Consider the following 24,594-nt stretch of genomic DNA (forward strand, 5'->3'; position numbering starts at 1 on the left):
GGCTAGTTTAATCTGAAGAATTAAGTAAAGAAAAAATTTCAGATGATCCACTTCCTCCCTGATTCCCTTAGACTGAGCTGCTGAAGATTCAGAGACAGCATTGTCATCCTTGGCTTTGGCAGGTGGTGTGTCTCTTGACCCTCACTTGTTCTTTTCAGAGGCAAGATGGCTTTATGGTTAAGATTGTGGGTCAGGACTGAGATGGCATAAGGCCAAATCCTGGCCTTCCCACTTAGATGTGTAAACTTGGGCAAGGCCCTTACCCATTTGGTGCCTTCGTTTGCTGATTCAGAGAATTGAACCACCTTAACGTTTTTGTGAAGGTTTAAATGAGTTCATTTGTGCAAAGTGTTTAGCATTTTGCCTCACACTAAGTCTCAGTGAAGTTCTGCCACTGCAGTTTTATGATCAAGGTGGTGTAGGGCCCTCTGAGTGCAGTGAGGCTAGAACCAGGAGAAAGAAACTGGTCTATGCCTGGACCAAATCCAGGACCCTGGCCTTCTTAGCCCCTTGTACTAATTAGGCGAACACAGCATCTTCCTGTGGGGAGAGTCATGCCAATGCAGTAAGTGTGAATAGTTGCTTAAACAGCGCTTGGCCCCTTTTCAGTAGTAAAACTTCAACTTACCTTCCATATCATAGGTCCTGAGGTTTTAAATGTTATCCTTTGTGATTTTACAGAAAGACACATTACTTGAAGAAGGTAATAATTTGCTTTCTTTAAGCCATTTTAGTTTTTTTTTAACTTAACTTTCTATTGACAAATGCCATAAAATGTTTGATGATCTTAGAGAATAGCCACAAAAATATGTAAGACTTAAGTTTGTTTTGCTTTGCATTCCGTGGTATTCCCAGTGGAAGGAACATAGTATAATAATTTGCTAGCATCAGATGGGTCTTGAAGCCAGGAGAGAAGAGAGACTATTTGTGTAGAACAAGAAGAGATGCCAGTGAGTAATTGATTTATTCAAAAAGAATTTATTATACTGTCATAGACCAAAGAGATGCTGTCTGCCCATAGTCCTTCCTGAAAGGAAATGACCAGGAGTTTATAAACTCACATACACGTAGAAGGAACTTGAGAAGTCACTTAATCCAGTCTGCCTCCATCACAGGAGGGACTCTAAAATGTTGATAGCTTTTCAGAAAAGGTCGTGATACACCATAAGGATTCTGGGATGTGGGAAGAATGCCCTAATTTCTTACAGAAAAGTAATCTAAGGCATTACTTCTAGGATTGAGTGGGGTGGAATCTCAGCTTGGAATGTTCAAAAATGGCTGCTGAGGAAAGAATATAAGTGCCAGGAGGGCAGGGAATGTTCTTTTAAATCACTTTTTAAGTGATGATATCTGCTGTGAAAGCTATATGCTATCTCAGAAACCCTCTGGTAAGTGGTGACAGGACTGTTCTCCTGGCGATGTTGAAGGACACTTTGCACAGACAGAGCTTAAGGCTCATGATGACTTTTTATGTGTGTGTATAGGCTGTATAATGTTTATATTGTTAAACTACACATTTCATGTTTTTATTTTTATTTTATTTTTTATTTTATTTTTTATTTTTTTGAGATGGAGTCTCACACTGTCACCCAGGCCTGAGTGCAATGGCGCAATCTCAGCTCACTGCAACCTCCGCCTCCCAGGTTCAAGCAATTCTCCTTCCTCAGTCTCCCAAGTAGCTGGTACTACAGGCGCGTGCCACCATGTCTGGCTAATTTTTGTATTTTTAATACAGAAAGGGTTTCACTGTGTTAGCCAGGATAGTCTCGGTCTCTTGACCTCGTGATCTGCCTGCCACAGGCTCCCAAAGGCCTGGGATTACAGGTGTGAGGCACCGTACCCAGCCTCATATTTTTATTTTTAAAGTATGACTATAAATCTCACTAATTCAAAGCAATTCTAATTCAAAAATAATGATAGCTTAGAATGGGTCAGAATTAAAGGTTAGCTTAAGAAAGTTGCAGGAAAAGATTAATTTTACAATCATTCTTAGACATTTTATAAAAAAATGAATTTTATGCTTTTATTCTTGGTGTATGTAGAATAAGCCCAATTTGCATTAATGAAAAATATGATTAATTTTTTTTTTCTAACCAGAAGTGATGGCTGATGCTTGCAATACGAACACTTTAGGAGGCTTAGGCAGGAGGATTGCTTGAGCCCAGGGGTTTGAGACCAGCCAGGGCAAGACAGTGAGACCCTCTCTCTACAAAACATTTTAAAATTAGTTGGTCATGATGGCATGCACCTGTATGTAGTCCCCGCTACTTGCAGGGCTGAGGTAGGAAGATTACTGGAGCCTTTGAGATCAAGGCTGCAGTGAGCCGTGATTGTGCCACTGCATTCTAGTCTGGGCAACAAAATGAGACCATGTCTTCAAAAAAAAATTTATTTATTTATTTTTTTTGTTTCACCTTATGTAAAAGCTTGAACTGAGAGTTGGCGTGTAGTAGTTTCAGGTTGCATTCCTTAACGAGTAGATGAAAATCTCATTAATAGTTCCAAGTATTATTAGGATACTAACTATAAGTATTTCTAATACTTTTATGTACATAGATGCTTATTTAGAGTTTAAACATTATTGCTTCTCAAGTAGTTAAAACTAGCAAAAATTCTTTAAATGTTATTTCTATTAGTAATGCTACTTATTTGTTTATTTATTTATTTATTTTGTGAGACAGAGTCTCACTCTGTCCCTTAGGCTGGAGTGCAGTGGCCCAAACTTAGCTCACTGCAACATTTGCCTCCCGTTCAAGCAATTCTCCTGCCTCAACCTCCTGAGGAGTAGCTGGAATCACAGGCATGCTCCACAATGCCCAGTTAGTTTTTGTATGTTTAGTAGAGACATGGTGTCCTCATGTTGACTAGGAGTTCTCAAACTCCTGACCTCAAGTGATCCACCCGCCTTGGCCTCCCGAAGTACAGTGATTACAGGCATGAGCCACTGTGCCCAGCCAATATTATGCTATTCTTCAAATTATTTGGCCTTGGATGGAAAACGGTGGTCATCTCTGTTGATCCCCTCCCTCAGTGTTCTAGTGTGCCATTTATTTTACGCCCCTTTATCCTACTTAGATTGTAAGTTGGTGTATCATCTTCTTTATAGGAGAGGGAACTCTTTGCCTATTAGATTAATTGTAAATAGATCAAGCTGGCATATGGTAATCTGCTATCAAGAGATCTTTCCAGCCTTCTCTTCAGATGCTCTCATTCTGATATCCTGCTGTTGCAGGCAGACTGTACCATCTTTCCCTAGGGATCACCCTCTCCTCACTGTGCATCAAATGTCGCATTCATACCTGTGCTTCTCCTTTGCTCTTATTTGATTCAAAGCATAACGGGGTCCTTCTTTGCCTAGTTTTTTTCGTTCTCAACTTCTGCAGCACTTACATTATGATATACTAGCATTGTTTAAAAATACTTGTCGATTATCTATTTAACAGATAAGGAAGTTGAGGCACAGATAGGTTAAGTAGTTTCCTCAGGGGCACCAACCTAGTAAGTGCAGAAAACTCTATTAGCTGTTCGGATTTGATGGAGGATATGTTGAATACAGAGAGACACCATTTAAAAGGCTGTTGTCATCATCTGGATGATCCAGGCCTGAACTAGCTTGATAATAATAGGAGTGGACAGAAAAAGATGGATAGGAAAGATAATTAGAGAATATCAAAAGGATTTGGAAATTGGATGTGAATGTCAAAGAGGGGAATGGTAGAGCCTGGGGCAAAAGGTTCAAATTACAATTTTTAATGGGGTATTGTGGTCAGGCAAGACCTCACTGAGATATTTTTTTCTTCAGACCTTGAAGCCTTACATTTATCCTCAGCAGAATATTTGGGTATCAGTTAAAAGTGATTTCAGCTGCGAATAACCCGCAAGCTGTATAGTATCTGTTGTAAGAGATCTGGCACTAAGCAGTTTTCTTAGTGGTAAAATAGAAATAATATGTACCACGTGAAAGAACCATGTTCTCATACAGTCTTTGTTGCATGTAGTTTCTCATGCATTCCTTCAGAATCTATGAACTGCTTACAATATGCTTAGTACTGTGTGGGCTCTGGAGAAACTGCAACTGACAAGGTCAACATGGTCTCTCTTCCCAGGGACCTTAGAGTTTAGTAAGAGAGATTTACCATTGTCAAACAATTAGTTAATTAAAACAGTAACAGATCTTACAAACCTGAAGCCCAAGGTACTTGAGAGCTGGAAAGCCCAGTCTAATCTTGGATTTCAAGGAAAGTGTCCCTGAGGATTTGACATTTATTTCAGAGTAAGCATCTTGCTCAAAGCAAACCAATCAAGACTTTAAAAAAAACACTATTGCCTTTTTTGTCTAAAGTTTTAATTTTACAGGCAAATATATTCAAAGGATCAAGTTAGAAACATGCATGTGATGGAAAGGAGTGGTGTTGGGAGTCAGGAGACTTGCGTTCTCTTTACTATCTGCTACTTTATGCATATAAGCAATTTAGCCTGGAGAGAGAATTCACTTTCCTATTAAGCAGACCTCTAGGTCAGCTGTGTCTGGACTTAGTCCAGCTGTGTTCTGTGGCAGTTGTTTTTGTTATCCTCTGATCCTTGAATTCCAGACCGGCTCCACCAGAATTTCTTACAGCCACTATTCATGTGATTTCTTGGTTGGCCCATCTTTTCAGGTCTCAGAGATGCATCTGATATTCTGAGTAATATTAAAGGCTTCTAATAGACATACCTTTTGTCTTTACCCTCTGTTTCTTTGATTTTTTTTTTTCATTGATATAGTAGTAAGCCACTGTAAAATTTATATTTTAATGTATGGCTTCATCTTCTTCCTCAGTACTTGTGAGATACCTCTTTTCAAATTTTTCTCTCTCAGTGCCATAATTTATTAGGAGGTACCTTTTTAAGTTTTATCTTTAATGGACACATAATAATTGTACATATTTATTAAGTGCGGGTATGGTATTTTGATACATTTATAAAATGTGTAGTGATCAAATCAGGGTGGTTGGCATATCTGTGACCTTAACATTGATAATTTCTTTATGGTAAGATTGTTCAAAATCTTCTCTTTTAGTTATTTTGAATTTAATATATTGTTGTTCATTCTAGTTACAATGCATACTGTGGAATGGAACACAAGGACTTACTCCTCTTATCTAACTGTAACTTTGTACCCACTAACCTTTTTCCCATGCCTCCACCCCACTGTACTTCCTAGGCTCTCTTAATCACTATTCAACTTGCTACTTCTATGAGATCAACTTTTTTAGATTATACATCTGAGTGAGATTATGTGATACTTGTCTTTCTGAGCCTGACTTATTTCACTTAACATGTTGTCCTCCAGACTCATCTATGTTGTCTCAAATGACATGGTTTCATTCTTTTTTTTTTTAATGGCTGAATAGTAGTCCATTGTGTGAAATATACCACATTTTCTTTATCCATTCATCTGCTGAGGGACGCTTAGGTTGATTTCATATCTTGACTCTTGTGAATAATGCTGTGATAAACATGGGAGTGCAGATATATCTTTGATATGCTGATTTCATATCCTTTAGATATATATCCGATAGTGGGATTGCCGAATCATATGGTAGTTACATTTTGAAAACCGCCATAGTTTTTCATATTGGCTATACTCACTTACATTCCCATCAACAGTGTATAAGAATTCCCTTTTCTCTGCATCCTAGTCAGTATTTGTTATCTTTTTGTCTTTTTGATAATAGCTCTAATAACTGGAGTGAGATGATATCTCATTGTGGTTTTGATTTGCATTTCCCTTGTGATTGGTAATGCTGGGCATTTTTTTCATATACTTGTTAGCCATTTGTATAACTTCTTTTGAGAAATGTCATTCAGATCAGATCTTTTGCCCATTTTAAAAAATTGGATTTTTCTTTTTTGCTAATGAGTTTTTTCTGTATTCTAGATATTAACAATCCCTTGTCAGATACATAGTTTGCATGTATTTTCTGTCATTCTGTAGGTTGCCTCTTTATTCTGTTGAGTCTTTCCTTTGCTGTGAAGAAGCTTTTTAGTTTGATAAAATCCCATTTGTCTGGTTTTTTTTTTTGGACGGAGTTTTGCTCTTGTTGCCCAGGCTGGAGTACAGTGGTGTGATCTTGGCTCACTGCAACCTCCGCCTCCTGGATTCAAGTGATTCTCCTCCCTCAACCTCCTGAGTAGCTGGGATTACAGACATGTGCCAACATTCCCAGCTAATTGTTGTGTTTTTAGTGGAGACAGGGTTGCACCATATTAGCAAGGCTGGTCTCAAACTCCTGAACTCAGGTGATCTGCCGGACTTGGACTCTCAAAGTGCCGAGATTACAGGCGTGAGCCACTGCACCTAACCTGCTTTTTGCTTTCATTGCCTGTGCTTTTGAGGTCTTGTCCAAAGAAATCCTTGCCCAGACCAATGCTGTGAAGCATTTCTCCTGTTTTCCTTTGGTAGTTGCATAGTTTCAGGTCTTACATTTAAGTCTTTAACCCATTTTGTGTCAATTTTTGTATATGGTGAAAGATAGGGATTTTGTTTCATTTTTCTGCATGTAGGTATCTAGTTTTTCCAGCACACCCAATGTGTGATTTTGGCACCTTTGTTGAAAATCAGTTGGCTGTAAATGAGTGGATTTATTTTTCTTTTAAAAAAATAATTTTTATTTTCATAGGTTTTTGGGGAACAGGTGGTATTTGGTTACATGAGTAGTTCTTTAGTGGTGATTTGTGAGATTTTGGTTCAACCATCAACTAAGCAGTGTACACTGAACCCAATTTGTAGTGAGTTGATTTATTTCTGGGTTCTCTATTCTGTTCCACTGGTCTATGTGTCAGTTTCTATGCTAGTACCATACTGTTTTGGTTACTATTGCTTTGTAGCATAGTAATTTACATTGTCATCAGCAGTGTATAAGAATTTCCTTTTCTCGCATCCTTTTGAAGTTGGGTAGTATTTTTGCTTCCAGCTTTGTTCTTTTTGCTTAGCATTACTTTGGCTCTTTGGGGTCTTTTGTGGTTCTGTAAGAATTAGAGGATTGGGCTGGGCGCAGTGGCTCACACCTATAATCCCAGCACTTTGGGAGGCCAAGAAGGGCAGATCATGAGGTTAAGAGATTGAGACCATCCTAGCCAACATGGTGAAACCCTGTCTCTACTCAAAATACAAAAATTAGCTAGGCATGGTGGTATATGCCTTTACTCTCAGCTACTCAGGAGGCTGAGGCAGCAGAATTACTTGAACCTAGAAGGTGGAGGTTGCAGTGAGCCAAGATTGCTCCACTGCACTCAGGCCTGATGACAGAGCAAGACTCCATCCAAAAACAAAAAAAAGAGAATTAGGGGATTTTTTTTTTTCTATTTCTGTGAAGAATATCAATGGTATTTTGATAGCTCTTGCGTTAAATCTATAGATTGCTTTGGACAGTATAGATACTTTTAACAAGTTTTTTCTTTTTTTTTTTGTTGGAGACAGAGTCTTGCTCTGTCACTCAAGCTGGAGTGGAGTGACACATTCTCGGATCACTGCAACCTCAACCTCCCAGGTTCAAGCAATTTTCTTTCCTCAGCTTCCAGAGTAGCTGGGATTATAGGCATGTACCAACGTGCCTAGCTTAATTTTCATATGTTTAGTAGAGATGGGGTTTTACCATGTTGGCCAAGCTGGTCTTGAACTCCAGACCTCAAGTGATCTCCTGTCTCAAACTCCCAAAGTGCTGGGATTACATGCCTGGCCATAATGTTAATTCTTCTATCACATAAACACAGTGTATCTTTCCATTTATTTGTGTCCTCTTCAATTTTTTTTTAATCAGCGTTTTATAGTTTTCATTGTAGAGATTTTTTACCTATTTGGTTAAATTTATTCTTAGGTATTTTATTTTTTGTAGCTATTATAAATGGGATTAATTTTTTAAAATTTCTATTTCAGGTAGTTCACAATTGGTATATAAAGAAATGCTACTGACAACTTTATTGAATTTATTTACCACTTCTCACAGGTTTTTTATGGAGTCTTTGGGTTTTTTATATGTAAAATTATGTCATCTGCAAACAAGGACCATTTAACTTCTGCTTTTCCAGTTTGGATGCCCTTTATTCCTTTCTCTTGCCTAATATCTCCGGGCAGGACTTTCAGTACTATGATGAATAAAAGTGGTGACAGTAGATATTCTTGTCTTGTCTAGATCTTAGAAAAAAGCTTTCAGCTTTTCTCCTTTCTGTATGATGTTCACTGTGGGCTTGTCATATGTGGCCTTTATTGTGCTGAGATAATGAGGTACCTCTTTTGAGCCTTATAGACTGCTCCTCAGGACCAGAAATAGTGACAAGAAGAGAGACTATCTGGAGTATGACCAGTACTTTTCGGACCATGGCAAGCCAATGGCATGTCGCTGCCTCGCTTGCCTGAACAGTGATGCTAATCCTGTAATGAATTTGTTTATTCTTAAGCATGACAATGCCATGACTTGAGCATGGGAGGGCCAACACTCAGTGACATAGACCTATAGTGATGGATGAGTCACTTCATCTCTCTGAGCCTTTGTATCCATTTTGTATAATGAAAGGTAAAATAATTTATTGTGAGGGGATTAAATAAGATAATGTGTATAAAAGTGCTATAACTGAATTTGGACTCAGCCCACATATTTATGCTATTACATTAATAAATAAGTGATTATATTTATATAAACTAGGACCATAGTGTTTGTTTTTCGCTACCTCATTTGACCATGCAAGACAGAAAATAGTGTGGGGAAAATGTTGGCATACATCCAAATGTTTTACACTTTTAAATTGAACTGAAAGTTTTCATGTAGCGTCTGATTACTGTGAGGTTGTTGGAGCAAGACATCCATTTTTTCCTTTAATTCTCCCCTTTCCCCACCAGCCACAATTTAGAAACATTCAGCATATTTTGGCTCAGACTGCATTAGTCAGACTGGTGAAAGAAACAGCAGGGACCAGGAGAAATCTTTCTATTTTAGCCCTTCTCAATGTTAAAATGTCCAAAATAAATGAATATTTGAAGTTAAATGTTGCAAACTAACCTTTTTAAAGGCCTAAAATCTATAACCTCAAGTTTTGTATCAAGAGAGGAATTTAAAATGACAATTTTGGTCATTTAAAAATCACAGTATTTAATGGCCAGTAAATATGAGGAGAAATATTCAGCCACATTAGTAATAAAAAGAATGTGAAATAAAATGTTGCATTAGTAATAAAAGAATGTGAAATAAAATACTATTTTGCCAATACAATTGGCTTTTTTTTTTAATGTAAAAGAAAGAAAAGGGGAGTAAAGATGTTGAATAGGGCATCTTGTACAGGCTGATAAAAGTATAAGCTGGCGTAACTTCCTCCTTGCAAAAGCAATTTAACAATATTTTTCAAGCTCTGTAGAGATATTAATGCCTTTGACACAGTAATTCTACTTATGGGAACTTAGCCTAAGGAAATAATCGGGAATGCACATAAATGTACATATTTGTGGGTATATAGGGATGTTTTGATACATATAAGGTATTGTGAACAGATCAAGGTAATTAGCGTATTCATCTAAAGCATTTATCATTTCTTTGTGTTAGGAACTTTCAATATCCTCCTTTCACCCATTTGAAACTTAATATGTTATTATTAACTGTAGTCATCTTATAATACTAACATCAGGAACTTTGACACACCTAAATGGCTAGCAATGGGGGATTGATTAAATGAAGTATGGAAATATCATACAATGTGCTTTTCTGCCATTAAGAATGGTAAACTACTTGGAAAAATAATGATAGGAGAAAAAAGCTTATAAAGTGAAAAAAATAATCATTAACTTAGTATTGTAAAATATCTGTATACACATTCTTTGTGTGCATATGTATGTGCACACATGTGTGTGTGTGTGACAGGTTGTTAAAAAAACCACAATAAAAGATTACCTCTAGGTGATGAGAGTGTTGGTGGTATTTATTATCTTCTTTGTATATTTTCCAAATACTTATGTTTGTAATCAGAAAAAAAAATAATTTAAAAGTACACTACTTTAGAACACCTGTTACTGATGCCAGCACATGAAAACATAAGAAAAAAAGTCTAAGGGTAATTACAACAGAATGCCATCAGTGCTTTTGATAGAATGGTGGGACTTGATGGCGGTAGTGGTGGTTTTTGTTATTTTATTATCTAATTGGTTTGTTAAATAATTGTACATATTTATGGCTACATAGTGGTGTTTTGATACATTTAATATATTATGATCTGATCAAGGTAATTAGCATATTCATCTAAAGATTTATTATTTCCTTGTCTTAGGAACCTGTAGTATCCTCCTTGCACCCATTTGAAACTCCTTACTATATGTTATTGTTAGCGGTAGTCATCTTACAGTGCTATAGAACAGCAGTTTTCAACCTTTTTGGCGCCATGGACTGGTTTCTTGGAAGACAAGTTGTATTAATTCGTTTTCACACTGCTAATAAAGACATATCTGAGACTGGGCAATTGACAAAAGACAGAAGTTTAATTTGACTCACAGTTCCACCTGGCTAGGGAGGCCTCACAATCATGGCAGAAGACAAGGAAGAGCAAGTCACATCTTAAGTGGATGGTGGCAGGCAAAGAGAGCTTGTGCAGGAAAACTCCCCCTGGTAATAACCATCAGATCTTGTAAGAAACTTACTCACTATCATGAGAACAGCATGGGAAAGATCTGCTCCCATGATTCAGTTACCTCCCACTGGATCCCTCCCACAATACATGGGAATTCAAGATGAGATTTGGGTGGGGACACAGCCAAACCATATGAGCAGTTTTTCCATGGACTAATGTTGGGGATGGTTCTGGGACGAATCAAGCTCATTATGTTTATAGCTCACTTTATTTCTATTATTGCATTATAATATATAATGAAATAATTATACAACTCACCATAAGGTAGATTCAGTGGGAGCCCTGAGTTTGTTTTCCTGAAAACAGACAGTCCCATCTGGGAGTGATGGGAAACAGATCATCAGGCATTAGATTCTCATAAGGAGCACACAACCTAGATCCCATGCATGGGCAGTTCACAATAGGGCTTGTGCTGATATGAGAATCTAATGCAGCCACTGATCTGACAGGAGGTGGAGCTCAGGCAGTAATGCAAGTGATGGGGAGAGGCTATAAATACAGATGAAGCTTTGTTCACTCACCCACCACTCACCTCCTGCTGTGCATCCTGGTTCCTCACAGGTGCTGGTCCATAGCCCAGGGGTTGGGGACCCCTGCCATAGAACACTAGAACTTACTGCTCCTATAGCTATAATTTTGTTTTTAATATTTGATGTTTTTAATGCTTTTCTTTAATGTGCTTCTGTTGAGAATATATCTTATGTTAGAAAAGCACATATAAATGTATTAAAATACTTTATAAATCTAGGTCATGTTTGAATGGAGGTAGGAATTTCCGGATATTCTCTTGTGAGTGTGATCCATCTTGACATGATGAAAACTGTTCATAATGGTGGCAAATGATAGACATTTTCTCTACTCCTACAGATATTCCTGAAATTCCAGAAAGCATTTCATTCTGTAAAGCACTACAGATCGCTGACTTCAGTGGAAACCCACTGATGAGGTAAGCTTTCTGCTTACTTTTCTATCTATAGTAGTAAGGATGTCTTTTTTGAGAGCCAAGCAAACAACACAGTCAGGTTAACTATCTTGGAGGTACCTAGAGGGATCACTGGCTTTATCAAGGATGGTTGACTTTCACAGATACTTCTTTATAAATAGCCCTGTACGATGAAAGGCATGCTTTTCTATTGATAGAAACCTCAAAGGATGTTGTAGGGAGAGGGGGTAGCACAGTGAAGTGTACAAAACAGGATGAGGAGTGCATTTCTAAAGGAATGTGAAGAATTTTAGTAGTTTATAAATCCCTATTGATCTGTTCTGTCTTGTGGTATAAGACGGTTTAAACTCCCAGAGAACTTACAACAAAGTTATCCAAGAAGTTATATTACAGTTTTTTTTTTGTTCTTTAGTCATGAAACATGTTTACTATCTTTTACTGTCTCAACTGTTCTCTAATACTCCATTTAAAAAAAAAACCCTATCAACCTGGTTATTTCCTTAGCAATAGCTGTGGGGATTTATTTGGGTTTTTTCCTGCAAATAAAGCTACCATGTCAGTTTTACTAATTCCAGGTTTACCCTTCCTGGTATGACACAGTCTGTTGCCCAGGCATGGCTGAGTGGCATTGCTGTGAGCTGTTCCATATGGCTTCTGGCTTAGTCATGAGTCCATTGATCACGGGCTTCCAGGCATTTTTTGTTGCCATTGTAACTGAATTGTGCCCACATGGCAATGCAGAGATGGCCCCTGGGAGTCTGTTTTAGAGGTCTCTTTGGGCCAGGTGAGTCCATTTATAAGATTTCTCAAGAGTCTAAAAGGAACCTCAGAGGAAATATATTCTTCCCTTCTTTTCTGTCTTTTTTCTTTTGATCTAGGAAATCTTAAGATTAAACTAAAATTTCTGAGTCATCTCACCCCCTTCAAAACTGCTTGGGCCTTCTTGGTTATGGAGTGCTGGAGAATGCACTATTTAGTTTTATTTTTCCAATACCTTCTTATTGCATGTATGTATGTATGTATGTATGTATGTATGTATGTATGTATGTATGTATTTTGAGACAGTCTCACTTTGTCACCCAGGCTGGAGTGCAGTGGTGAGATTTTGGCTCACTGCAACCTCTGCCTCCCGGTTCAAGCAATTCTCCTGCCTCAGCCTCCTGAGTAGCTGGGATTACAGGCACATGCCACCACACCCGGCTAATTTTTGTATTTTTAGTAGAAATGGGGTTTCACCATGTTGATCAGTCTGATCTCAAACTCCTGACCTCATGATCTGACCGCCTTGGCCTCCCAAAGTGCTGGAATTACAGGGGTGAGGTACTACACCTGGTCACATTTATTTTTCAGACTATTTCTAATTGTCCTCCTTTGAATAGTAGTGATTAAGTTACATGTAAAATTTATTACTGTAAAATAGTTATCTAGTAAGCTATACTCTAATAGCTTTCTTACTCATCACTGTCTCTCCAACCTTATCCTTTTTCCTCATCATCTTTCATTCAACTGTCTCTTTTCTTAAAACCTTTCTATAACTCCCATCTCTGTAACATAAAGTCAGAGCTCCTCCATGTGCTGTGCAAGCCTCTTCTTGCCCCTCTGTCTGACCTTGGTCTGTCTCTTGATCTTCATTGCCCTCAGTTGCCTGTGCTGGACATCGCTCTCTGCTGTAATATAAAGTGCTTCTAGTTAGTTCATTTAATGCCTCTGTCTTCCTGACAGCACCAACCTTTTCATCTTCCTTATGATGCAGTTCAAGCATCACATGTTGTTTATGCAATTGCTCCCACAGGCCCCTCTTCTGAGCTCCCATAATGCTCTATATGTACTTTTTTCATAACACTTGAAATTTACCCTTAAGTTATTTCTCTGACCGAGACTCCTTGACTAACCTGAGGAAGTTGCTTGTATGTCTCTATTATTTATTATTGTATCTTCAACTCTACTGTCATTCCTGGAATGGAGTAAGTGCTCAGTAAATGTTTGTTGAACTGAACTAAGCTTAAGGGAGTTTACAGGGTTTGGCAAGCTGAGAAATTCTCATTCTGTTGCTGTTGAGTTTTTTTAAAACCACTGAGTTGCTTATTCCTTTTTTCTATTTCTTCGGTTTTCCTTTTCTAATGTCTGATGACATTTGACTTTACTATTATTTCAGTGCTCTCTCAACTGGAACACACCAGGATTGTGTGAGGTTTAGCTGTTTTTTGTTTGTTTTTATTCTGGCTTTCTATTTGGCAGGTGTCTTAAAGTAAAGCCATTTTAAGTTGGTAGGTGTGCTGTTTTTAAAGAATTAAGATGATATCTGTAAGTTGAAAGGACCTTAACAATTACTTAGTTTGGCTTAGTATTTATTTTATGGCTAAAGAAACTGAGGCACATGTAGGTTAAATTACCTTTCAGGATCATACAGCTAATGAGTGGGAAGCTTGGACTACAGTTCATGTCTCCTGACCTTATGTCTGTCCTTCCTCGTCACATCTGTACTAGTTTAGTTCTTACGATGACAGCCAGAAAAAAAGCAGCTATTTAAATCTGCTATTTAAAACTATATTTTTCTTAAGTTTAAGAAAATCTTAGCTAGTTTTTAAATTATAAAATGATATGTACTTTCCAGTAAAAACTCAGGTATAACAGATAAGTTGCATCTTTTGAATTATAAGTAAAAATCATACCTCTGTTAATTGTTCCTCAGAACCAGTTCCAGTGATTATAAATATTCCAGTTAATACCCTGATCTTTTGGGTCTGGATTTGGTTGTAAGTTTGGAATTAACCTATGTTAAATATCAAACTGTTATGTAGACTTTTTTTTAAAAGGAACCTAGAAAGATAAAAATGAAAGATTCTAATATAGAGACCATCACTAAAGCCAGAAGTCTCTCCCTCACTGAGAAAGTGATACTTACATGTTCTCTTGTCTGTATTAGCAGATCTGTTTAATAACTTTCAGCATTTTAGATGCAATGAGATTCTTTGTCTTTAGTTAGGTTTTTCTTCCCTCCATAAATAGAGTAACCATAGAAATATTAAAACTAAACTTTCTTTGTAAATTTTAAATAATGATTTATTTAAAATTATTATTCTGTATTATTATGCTGTTATTCTGTAGAGTTTAAGGGACATATAAAAATATCCTTTTGTGTAGAACATAGTAAAACATAAAATGATTTCAAGTGATTGGCAACTTAAATAGACCTAAAAGAAAAATGTTAAGAAAGTAGCAATTGTCTGTCAGCGGATCAATTCTAACTAATCTGTAGCTTTCCCTTGAATATTATAAACTACTGGAAGAAAAATAATTATGCAGTAGCTGTCCTGTATTTTATTGTAATCTCAGGGGCTGATGAAACTTTCTCTTTATTTTCTGCTAATCAATAAAATATTTTTACTCTTAGGCACTTCTAGCTGCAGCAATAATTCATCATTTTCTTTCATAGAGTGTTCAGTAGTCTCAACATTTTTTTGCCTTTATTCTTAGAGCTTGCATATCTTTCTACTTTAGTTATTTCTAGATCACCATAAAAACATAAGTATTTATCATGCCCTGTAGATCTATTATGTACATGAAGTCTTCGTTTTTTCCTTACAAGTATCTTATTTGTAGGAAGACAAGGCAAACATACTGTATATAAGGTCATTTTTAGGAGGTTACTTCAGTTAGCACATAGAATAAATCATTATACTTATGCTTGGTGTGTACTGTACATGAACTTTTCTTTTTTAATTTACAGATGTCTTTTTGTTTTAGGTTGCCAAAAAGCTTTCCTGAATTAGAGAATTTAACATGTCTTTCTGTAAATGACGTCTCCCTGCAGTCTCTACCTGAAAATATTGGCAAGTAAGTTTTTGTGAAGTTTGGGTGTATCAGAGTAAAAGGGGGTTTATATCATCAGCTCTAACCTCCTTTCCTTTTAAAGCTTCTGTTTGTCTACTCAGAAAGCCATTTACTCATACTTCAATGGAAAGATTATAGCCAGCCACCTATATTTTTTGCATCTAATTGTCCCTAAATTTTATTGGTTAAAAAGGTGCTGCTACTCATTACTAGTAAAAGTCCTAAATTGTTTGGAAGTGCTCTTTAAACCGATTGATGGCTAAGTAGTAATTTAAGCCAAGAACTATGTGTCATGTAGGTGGCCAGTAAATACTGGTAGAAACAACCACTCAGTAATTTTAAACCATGCTAGAAAGCCAACAAACAACTCCACTAAAAACATAAACTCTGTGCCTCTAAAGGCAGCTATGTCTGACAGACAGTATTTGTGAACTTTGGATCCAAGAATAGGGAATGAGAATCGTGTATTTGGAGAGCGGGAGTGGAATTGGGAGAGGAATGGAATGATTGGACACATTCCATGTTGCCTGCTTAGAGGCTGTAGAGGACCTAGCCATGGCAATAAGTAGAATCCACCGAAGACAATGTCTGCTGTGAATAAGTCTTCTGTTAGACATTCCCACAGATGAACTCGTTGAATTATCTTTGCAGACCTTTTTTACTTCTCCAGGACATACCGTGGGTTAAATCAGGTTGATGCTCATGCTTAACCACTTAAAATAGAAGTCTGACTGGTCTGCCCTAACCCGGTAGACAAGTGTTCCCAAGCATCATAAATGATTTTCCTTGTTTGTACCTGTCCTGCATAAGTTATAAGACAAAACAGAAACTTGCTCTTTGAGAACCACAGTAAGCAGTTGAGCACAGTCTATCTGATGTGTCTGTTCTGCAAAAGTCCTCTTTCCAGAGGTGTATGAGAGTATTTGCAGACACCTTTTCCCCTCTCCTTTCCATCCACTTAAGGCAGAAGACAACTAGCTGACACCTGTTCAGCCTGCAAGTTGGTATTTTTCTGAAATGCACACTGATGTTTTATCTTTATGTCATTAGACTTACTAATTGAAAACTGCCATTAAACTCTCAGAGGGGGAAGAAAACAAGAAGCCTTCAATACACTCTAGGTTTGTGGTATCAGTTGCAGAGAAAACAGTGGTGTGAATTTTGTGCATGTACACTTCACTTTTGCTGCATCAAGTGTCGGATATTTATGATTTAACAATTCTTGTGCTGGGCACGGTGGCTCACACCTGTAATCCCAGCATTTTGGGAGGCTGGGGTGGGAGGATTCCTTGAGCCCAGGAGTTCAAGATCAGCCTGAGCAACATGGCGAAAACTCATCTCTACAAAAGCAAACAAAAATAGCTGGCTCTGGTGGCGCAAGCCTGCAGTCCTAGTTACTTGGAAGGCTGAGGAGGAAGGATCACTTGTGCCCAGAAGGTTGAGACTGGAGTATGCCATGATTGTGCCATTGAATTCCAGCCTGGGTGACAGAGCAAGACCCATCTCCCTTTTCCGCCCCCATGCCAAAATTCTTAAATATAGTGGCCATTTAAACACCCAAGCAGACACTGTCCTCCTCTTGCTCCTCAGGATCTCTGGAGTTTAATTTCCTTGTTACCCTCCCTTCCATTCATTCTTAGTCTACAGCTGTCAGATGGTCCTCCTTTCTAGCCTCTGATTCCTGCCCCTCTCCTTTTTTCCTCCATTTTGTGTTGTTTTGAAAAGCCTTAATGCTTTGAGATAAAATATGTTATTAAACCAGAGTGTCCCTCTCACCATCTACTGTACTATTTTAAAGGAAATTATTATTTTAGAATAAACTTTTACAGTGTTCATTATTACATATTTTCTGTTAATATCTGTACCTGTTTTTGTCAACGATGTTCAAGATTTGTTTTGTTTTGTTTTGTTTGGATTGTAGACTTAATCAGCTTCTGTTACTATTATAGCATTGTAGATACCAATTGTTTACTGAATGAAATGCTTTGAGCTTGAAATTAACTGATTCTTATTAGGTCAGTTTGTGAAAAGAAATGAAAAAGAGAGACTTTTCTATTCTTAGTTGTTAATAATTTTGTTACCATAGCAAGAAACTATGGTTTCTTCCTACTGGATTTATGATTCATGCGTGCTCAAGTACTGGCCTTTTCTCATATACCAGAAAGAAACAATCAAAGAACAGATTCTTTCTTTGAGAAGATTGGGCACCCCTGGCGTCCAAGACCATGTAGAAAAGGCACTTGAAACAGCTGAAACAGAATTGTTGAGGAAATCTCATATATGCATAAGTGTACTGCATTTTAAGCAAATTATTATTTGAAACTTGCAAGCTTTCCACATGGGAAGACTTCATTCGTTTCTCAAAGGATTCTCTAATAGTTTCTTTAGAGCATTTAACACATTTAGTTAACCAATATTTAGTAACCAGCACTTCTCAGGGATAGAATTGTTTTGTAAAGAAGATGATCTATTTAATATTCCATAAAATTTGAAAGGACATGGAATGGCCATTTAAATGCTTGATTCTTACTGTTATCTTTGTGGAGTCTGAGGTGGAATCTTTGTATAAATTACCTCTGCTTATGTGGTCAAATGGGTAAACCACATTAGCATTGGCCTCTCAAGCATCAGTGAAGACAGGACTTCGATTCTCCTCTTGGCACCTAGCACAGCACTTGGCATTGATTGGGAAAGCTTTGGCAATCTTAAGGACTTGGGCCCCCTCAGGATCGGCAGGGATACTCAGACTAGGATGGGAGGGCAAAAGCCTTTATATAGATGGAGTGAGCAGACTTGCAGTGCCTTGAACCTGGGGGCACCTGTACACATCTCTCCTATCATGTGTTTGGTTTGCTTATGGTCAGTTAATTTGAAGAAGTTTTTAGAAGTTGATGGCAGAGCTGGAACTGGACTATGGCTCTCCAGGTCCCAGTCCTGTGGTTTTTTTAATACTCCACCCTGCCATTGGCATAGGGCAGTTAGTTCCTAGGGCCCTTATGGGCTCAGTAACTTTCTCTTAGTACTCCTGGAAATATCTAATGGTTCATTAAGTAGGTCCAATCATCTTAATAAGTGATTATGTCCTAACAACCTAGTAGCTGTTTGAAAAAAATTATACATATAAGTTGAAAGAATACATATTTTTATTTCATTCTTAAATATTCCCAATTATTTACATTAAGTTCTCACATAACATCATCCATAGGTTCTTGAAAACTGTGACATTAAGTGAAACAAAGTATTATGAAGCCAGGTTTACCATAGGCTAATTGATATAAACAAGAGTTAAGTTACTATGGCATATTTCTGATCACAAAAACATAATCAAACTTCCAAATAAAACCCCCAAACACTTCTAATATTAAACACTGACATAAATATGAGCTATACATACATTTAAGAAAGATTAATAAAAACAGATAAGGTAATTATTTACCTAATTTTTGGAGAACCAGTGAGGGATGGCAGTTATAATGGTGGTAGGTTAAATCAAGCAATAAATGTTTACAAAGCAAAAATTTTAAGGAGCACTTCTTATGGTGCATTTCAAAGACAATCATGACTAGGGTAGGCTCACTGATTACTTTTGTACTGCATCATTTTTTGTGCATTTGTGTGATTTTCGTATACCTTGTTAATTTTTTATTTTACAATAATTTGTGTTCATTTATTCATTTTCCACCCCACTTATTCCAGTTCAGGTGAATGTTAAAATTTTTTGCCTACCTTGTCTCTTTCCAAACTGGCTGGGGTGTTTCATTTAATGATTGAAATTTTACATCTTTCATCATGCCTTTTCCAGTGACTGACAGGTGAAATAAATCCCAGACTTGGAGGTTCCCTGACCTACCTCATACTCCTGACACAATAAGTACTTTAGTCCTTTGTCTTTACATGGAAGTGTAGTTGTTCATTGTTTAATTGTATGTATATAATTGGCCTATGTACTTGGATCACCTGGTGCTCTGATACTGCAGGGACCTTGGTTGTCCTGCTCTCTTTGTGTCTGTACCTACCCTGGTATTGTTCTCACAAACTAAACAAATACACATGACAAGGTACAGAGTATTGCCTCTTTCATTCCACTTGCTTCCAACACAGGTCATCAAGTTCAGGTTCTGGAAGTTTATGCTAGAAAAAGTTTTTTTTAAGAAGGAACTATTTAAAAAAACAGCTTATGTTGCTCTAAAACCTTCTAACAAAAAGTAATTATTGTCTATTAATATAGGGAGACAATAAATTATTTTTAGGGAAACAAATGCTTTACCAAAAGAACTGGTAAGCTTTTTCCTTTTTAATAACATTTCTAACATTTATTTTCCTGCCTTTGTTGCCAGTAAGCTTAAAGCTGATTCTAATGACCAGTGAGAGCAGCTATGTTCCTTTCTGTGCGATGAAGGGAGAGGTGATGCTGAAAGTCTCAGTCGGGTAGGGACGCTTTGAGGCACATACACTGTCTCATGACACCCTTCCTCCTGAGGCTAGCTTTACCCATCCTGAGCTTTATTAGCTTCCTCTGTGAAATGGAGATAAGTGATCTGCCCAGGTGTGCGTTGCTTGTGGGTGGTAGAGCTGGTATTTGAACTGAGTTTCTTCCTTGAAGATGCTGCATTTTTTTGACTGTGTGCTTCTCATAATGAACACATTAGTGTCTCCCAATTTTCATGGCCCAATATTATTTCATGAACCTTTTTGTGTATTTGGAATTTTTAAAGCCTTATTTAAATCTCCTTTAGAAAAAGTTGGTGTATAATTAAGTGAATGACTTTCTATATCACTGCAGCTGCCAATTGGCATGGAAGAGCATGCAGTGTGGTCTTACTGAGTCGAGGTCCAAGTCTTGGACAGGCTTTCAGTAAACTATCTGAATTAAAACAAATATGATATTTTAGACATACCCTTAAAAACACTGCCTAGTGAACAATGGCTTCTTACTTTACTATCACTATAAACACTTGGAAGATTCCACTGGTAGGGTCAGGAAGAATAATTTTGTTTTAAGGAGTTTTGAAATGTTGGTATAATGTGTGAATGAATTTGTCTTTCAAAAGAACATTTTAATACTGAAAATATTTTTCTTGGGATCAGTTGTTTCAGGTTCTATTTAAGTAAGCCACACACTTTGTGTTTTACTTTTAAAAAGTGAGTTACTCTTCAGATGACATGATCTTATATAGAAAGAATCCTAAGGAATCTGTAAAAATTATTAGAGCTAATCCATTAGTTCAGGAAGATAGCAGGATACAAGATTACGAAACAAAAATCAGTTAAATTTTTATATATCAGCATTAAACCATTCTATTTACAAAACACCAAAAAGAATAAAATACTTAGGATAAATTTAACAGAAGAAATATAGGACATGTACATGCAAAGTACAAAAAAAAATCACTGAAAGATTTAAAGAAGAAGATAATGTGTGTTCATGGGTTGAGACTTAATATTGTTAATAGAGAAATACTCTACAGGTAAATCTACAGACTCATCTTGAGCTCCATAAAAATATTTACATACATGACTAATTGATTTTGACAGAGGTATCAAAACCATTCAGTGGGGAAAGAACAGTCTTTGTTTAACAAATGCTGTTGAGACAACTGACTACGAACATACAAAAGAATGATGTTATACCCCTACCTCACGCCAGACAAAACTAAACCATAATCAATCAGAGACCTAAATATAAGAGCTAAAACTATAAAAGTCTTATCAAAAAATGGGGGTAAATCTTTGTGACATTGGATTAGGAAGTAGTTTTTTGGCTATGACACCAAAGTCTGTGTAATAAAAGAAAAAATAAATTGGACTGCATCAAAATTAAAAAACTTGTGTGCATCAAAGAACACTATCAAGAAAGTGAAAAGATAACCCACAGAATGGGAATATTTGAAAATCATATATCTAATCAGAGTCTGGTTACCAGAATATATTTAGAACTCGTACAACTCCATAGTAAAAGAACAAAGGATTCGAATGGGCATTATTTTAGAGAAGATATACAGAAAACCAATAAGTATATGAAATGATGTTTAACAGCATTTGTTATCAGGAAAATGCAAGTCAAAACCACAATGAGATACTACTCTGTACCCTCTAGGATGATTGTAATTAAAAAGATAAATGCTAACAAGTGTTGAGGATGTAGAGAAATTGAAGTCCTCATGTGTTGTAGACGGGAATATAAAATGGTTTAGCCCCTTTGTAAAACAGTTTGGGGAGGTTCTCCCTAAAATTAAACATAGTTACCATGTGACCCAGCAATTCCCTTCCTAACTATGTATACTCAAAAGAATTGAAAATCTAGCAGGGTTATTACTGGCATTATATAGCAGGGTTATTATTGGCATTATTCATAATAGCAAAAAGGTAGAAAAAAACCAAAATTTTTACCAGTGGGTCAGTGGATAAACAAAATGTGGCATACATATACAATGAAATACTATTCCTCGATGAACTTTGGAAAACATGTTAAGTAAAAGAAGCCAGACATAAACAATCACATATTGTATGGCTCGCTTTTTACAAAGTACCTAGTATAGTCAAATCCATAGAGACAGAATTAAATTATTGGTTGTTGGGAATTGTGAGGTGGAGGAAGATGATAAAGAATGACTTCTAATGAGTATGAACTTTCTTTTTGGTATTAGGAAAATTTTCTGGATTAGAGAGTGGTGATGTTTATATACCTTCTGAATAAATATATTGAAGGCCACCAAATTGTACACTTTCAAAGGTGAATTTCATAGTTTGTGAATTATATCTCAGGAAAAAGAATGGACCTTAGGCAAGTTTGAAGTTGGGTACTGCTGAAGGATGATGTTATACCTGGGAAACGGACCTAGTTTATTTTTACAGGATATACTCTGTAATGTAACCTTATAAGTAATGTGCCAAAATCATTTTGTTTAATTACTTGCTCCTGGTGATCAGGCAGGTACACATAGGCAGAGTCTCTAAAATGCTCAAGTGACATAGAGTGAGAGTGGAGGTCGAGAGGACACAAAAACTCCAGTGGCATCTGATGGAAAATTTTGAAGATCTGGGAAGCCTATGATTGTGTCTGGGAGCATGCTGCTTTGTCTTAACTTGGTATACCCTTCCATGAGATTCCATATCCTTTACCATTAAAGAAATGAACATCCTAAAGTATGTTAGCCTAAATATCTCTATGCCCTGTTTAACTGAATTGTCTTCTCCAAAAATAGCATTCTTAGAGGAGATGTAATATGGGTAGTAAAATAGTCCAGTACACAAAACAGTTATTCAGTCACTAAATGGTCATTATCAATAAACATTTAATTATTACAAGTCACTGATAGAAGTAGAACAAGTGAGTAGACCCTAGGTTCTCTGAAAGATTGAACTAGAGCATATGGGTCTGATTTTATGTATTCTGCTGCCCTTGGGAATGGTGACCTTAATTTACGTGAGCTTGAACTAAGTGAGCCACGTGGCCCCTACTCACAAGGCCTAGTGCTGGACAGTTTACCTATATTATATTAGAAGTGCATCTGCCTAAGAGGAGTAAATCTTGTTTTTGAAAACTGTTGGGAGAGAGATCCAAGATGGCCAATTAGCACAGCTCAGGATTGTAGCTCCCACTGAAAGCGCAGAGAGTGAGTGGACACCACACTTTCAGATGAATTTTTATTGCCCACAGACAAGGAGATTCCCAGAGGAGGAGCCCCATGAGTCGCCAGCATGACTCTTTGGCTGGTGCAGCTGTTTTGCCGGCGCCCCAGTGTGGCGGTTCTCAGTATGGAGTGTACAGGACTGGGTGTCCTTTTAGTTGGCATTTGGAGCTCCAGGAAGGCAGAGTCGCCCATTCAGCTGATTGAAGGAGGGACTGGAGCGGGGAGCTAGACTGGGAGATTCCTGGGCAGAAAAGCACCATGAATCTCAATGCCGTTGTTTCAGCTGGCGCAGTACCCCCACAAAAAACCAGCAATTGGAGGCGCTGAAGATTGAGAGTTTCACAGTGAGCACAACTGAACCCGGGAAGGTCCAGCTCTGTGGGGGAGGGGTGTCTGCCAAAGGAAAACTAAGAAATAGAAAAAACTTCATCACCAACAAGCTAGACGTCCACTCAGAGACCAAGTCTGAAAGTCAGCAATTACAAAGATGACAGGTGGGTAAATTCACAAAGATGGGAAGAAATCAGTGCAAAGGGCTGAAAATACCCGAAATCAGAGTGTCTCTCCTCCTACAGGGGATCACAGCTCCTCATCAGCAACGGAACGAGGCCTGATGGAGAATGAGTGTGATGAATTGACAGAATCAGGCTTCAGAAGGTGGATAATAAGAAACTTCTGTGAGCTAAAAGAATGTGTTCTAACCCAATGCAAAGAAACTAAGAACTTTGAAAAAAGGTTTGACGAAATGCTAATGAGAATAGATAATTTGGAGAGGAATATAAGTGAATTAATAGAGCTGAAAAACACAATGCAAGAACTTCATGAAGTATGCACAAGTTTTAACAGTCGAATTGATCAAAGAGAAGAAAGGATATCAGAGGTCGAAGACCAACTTAATGAAATAAAACAAGAAGACAAGTTTAGAGAAAAAAGGCTAAAAAGGAATGAGCAAAGTCTCCAAGAAATATGGGACTATGTGAAAAGACCTAGTCTACATTTGATAGGTGTACCTGAATGTGATGAAGAGAATGAATCCAAGCTGGAAAATATTCTTCAGGATATTATCCAGGAAAACGTTCCCAACCTAGCAAGGCAGGACAATATTCAACTCCAGGTAATACAGAGAACACCACAAAGATATTCCTTAAGAAGAGCAACCCCAAGGCACATAATTGTTAGATTCACCAGGGTGGAAATGAAGGAGAAAATACTAAGGGCATCCAGAGAAAAAGGTCTGGTTAACCGCAAAGGGAAGCCTATCAGACTCACATTAGATCTCACAGCATAAACCCTACAAGCCAGAAGAGAGTGGGGACCAATATTCAACATCCTTAAAGAAAAGAACTTTCAACCCAGAATATCATATCCAGCCAAACTAAGCTTCATAAGTGAAGGAAAAATAAAATTATTTGCAAACAAGCAAGTACTCAGAGATTTCATTACCAGGACTGCTTTACAAGAGCTTCTGAAAGAAGCATTACACATAGAGAAGAACAACTAGTAACAGCCATTCCAAAAACATACCAAAAGGTA

The 24,594-nt window shown here is 37.3% G+C and overlaps 1 protein-coding gene across 3 annotated transcripts in view; it reads left to right on the forward strand.

Annotated features, from left to right (window-relative positions):
• Positions 1-24,594, forward strand: part of LRRC1 (leucine rich repeat containing 1) — a 132,745-nt gene that overhangs the window by 73,748 nt on the left and 34,403 nt on the right. For all 3 annotated transcript variants that reach the window (XM_008994589.5, XM_002746660.7, XM_078370703.1), the window contains 2 exons: positions 11,518-11,596; positions 15,341-15,430. In XM_008994589.5, coding sequence (XP_008992837.1) covers positions 11,518-11,596; positions 15,341-15,430 — 169 coding nt within the window. The remainder of the gene's footprint in view (positions 1-11,517; positions 11,597-15,340; positions 15,431-24,594) is intronic.

Source organism: Callithrix jacchus, chromosome 4 (assembly GCF_049354715.1).
Source record: "Callithrix jacchus isolate 240 chromosome 4, calJac240_pri, whole genome shotgun sequence".
In the NCBI taxonomy this organism is placed as follows: domain Eukaryota; kingdom Metazoa; phylum Chordata; class Mammalia; order Primates; family Cebidae; genus Callithrix; species Callithrix jacchus.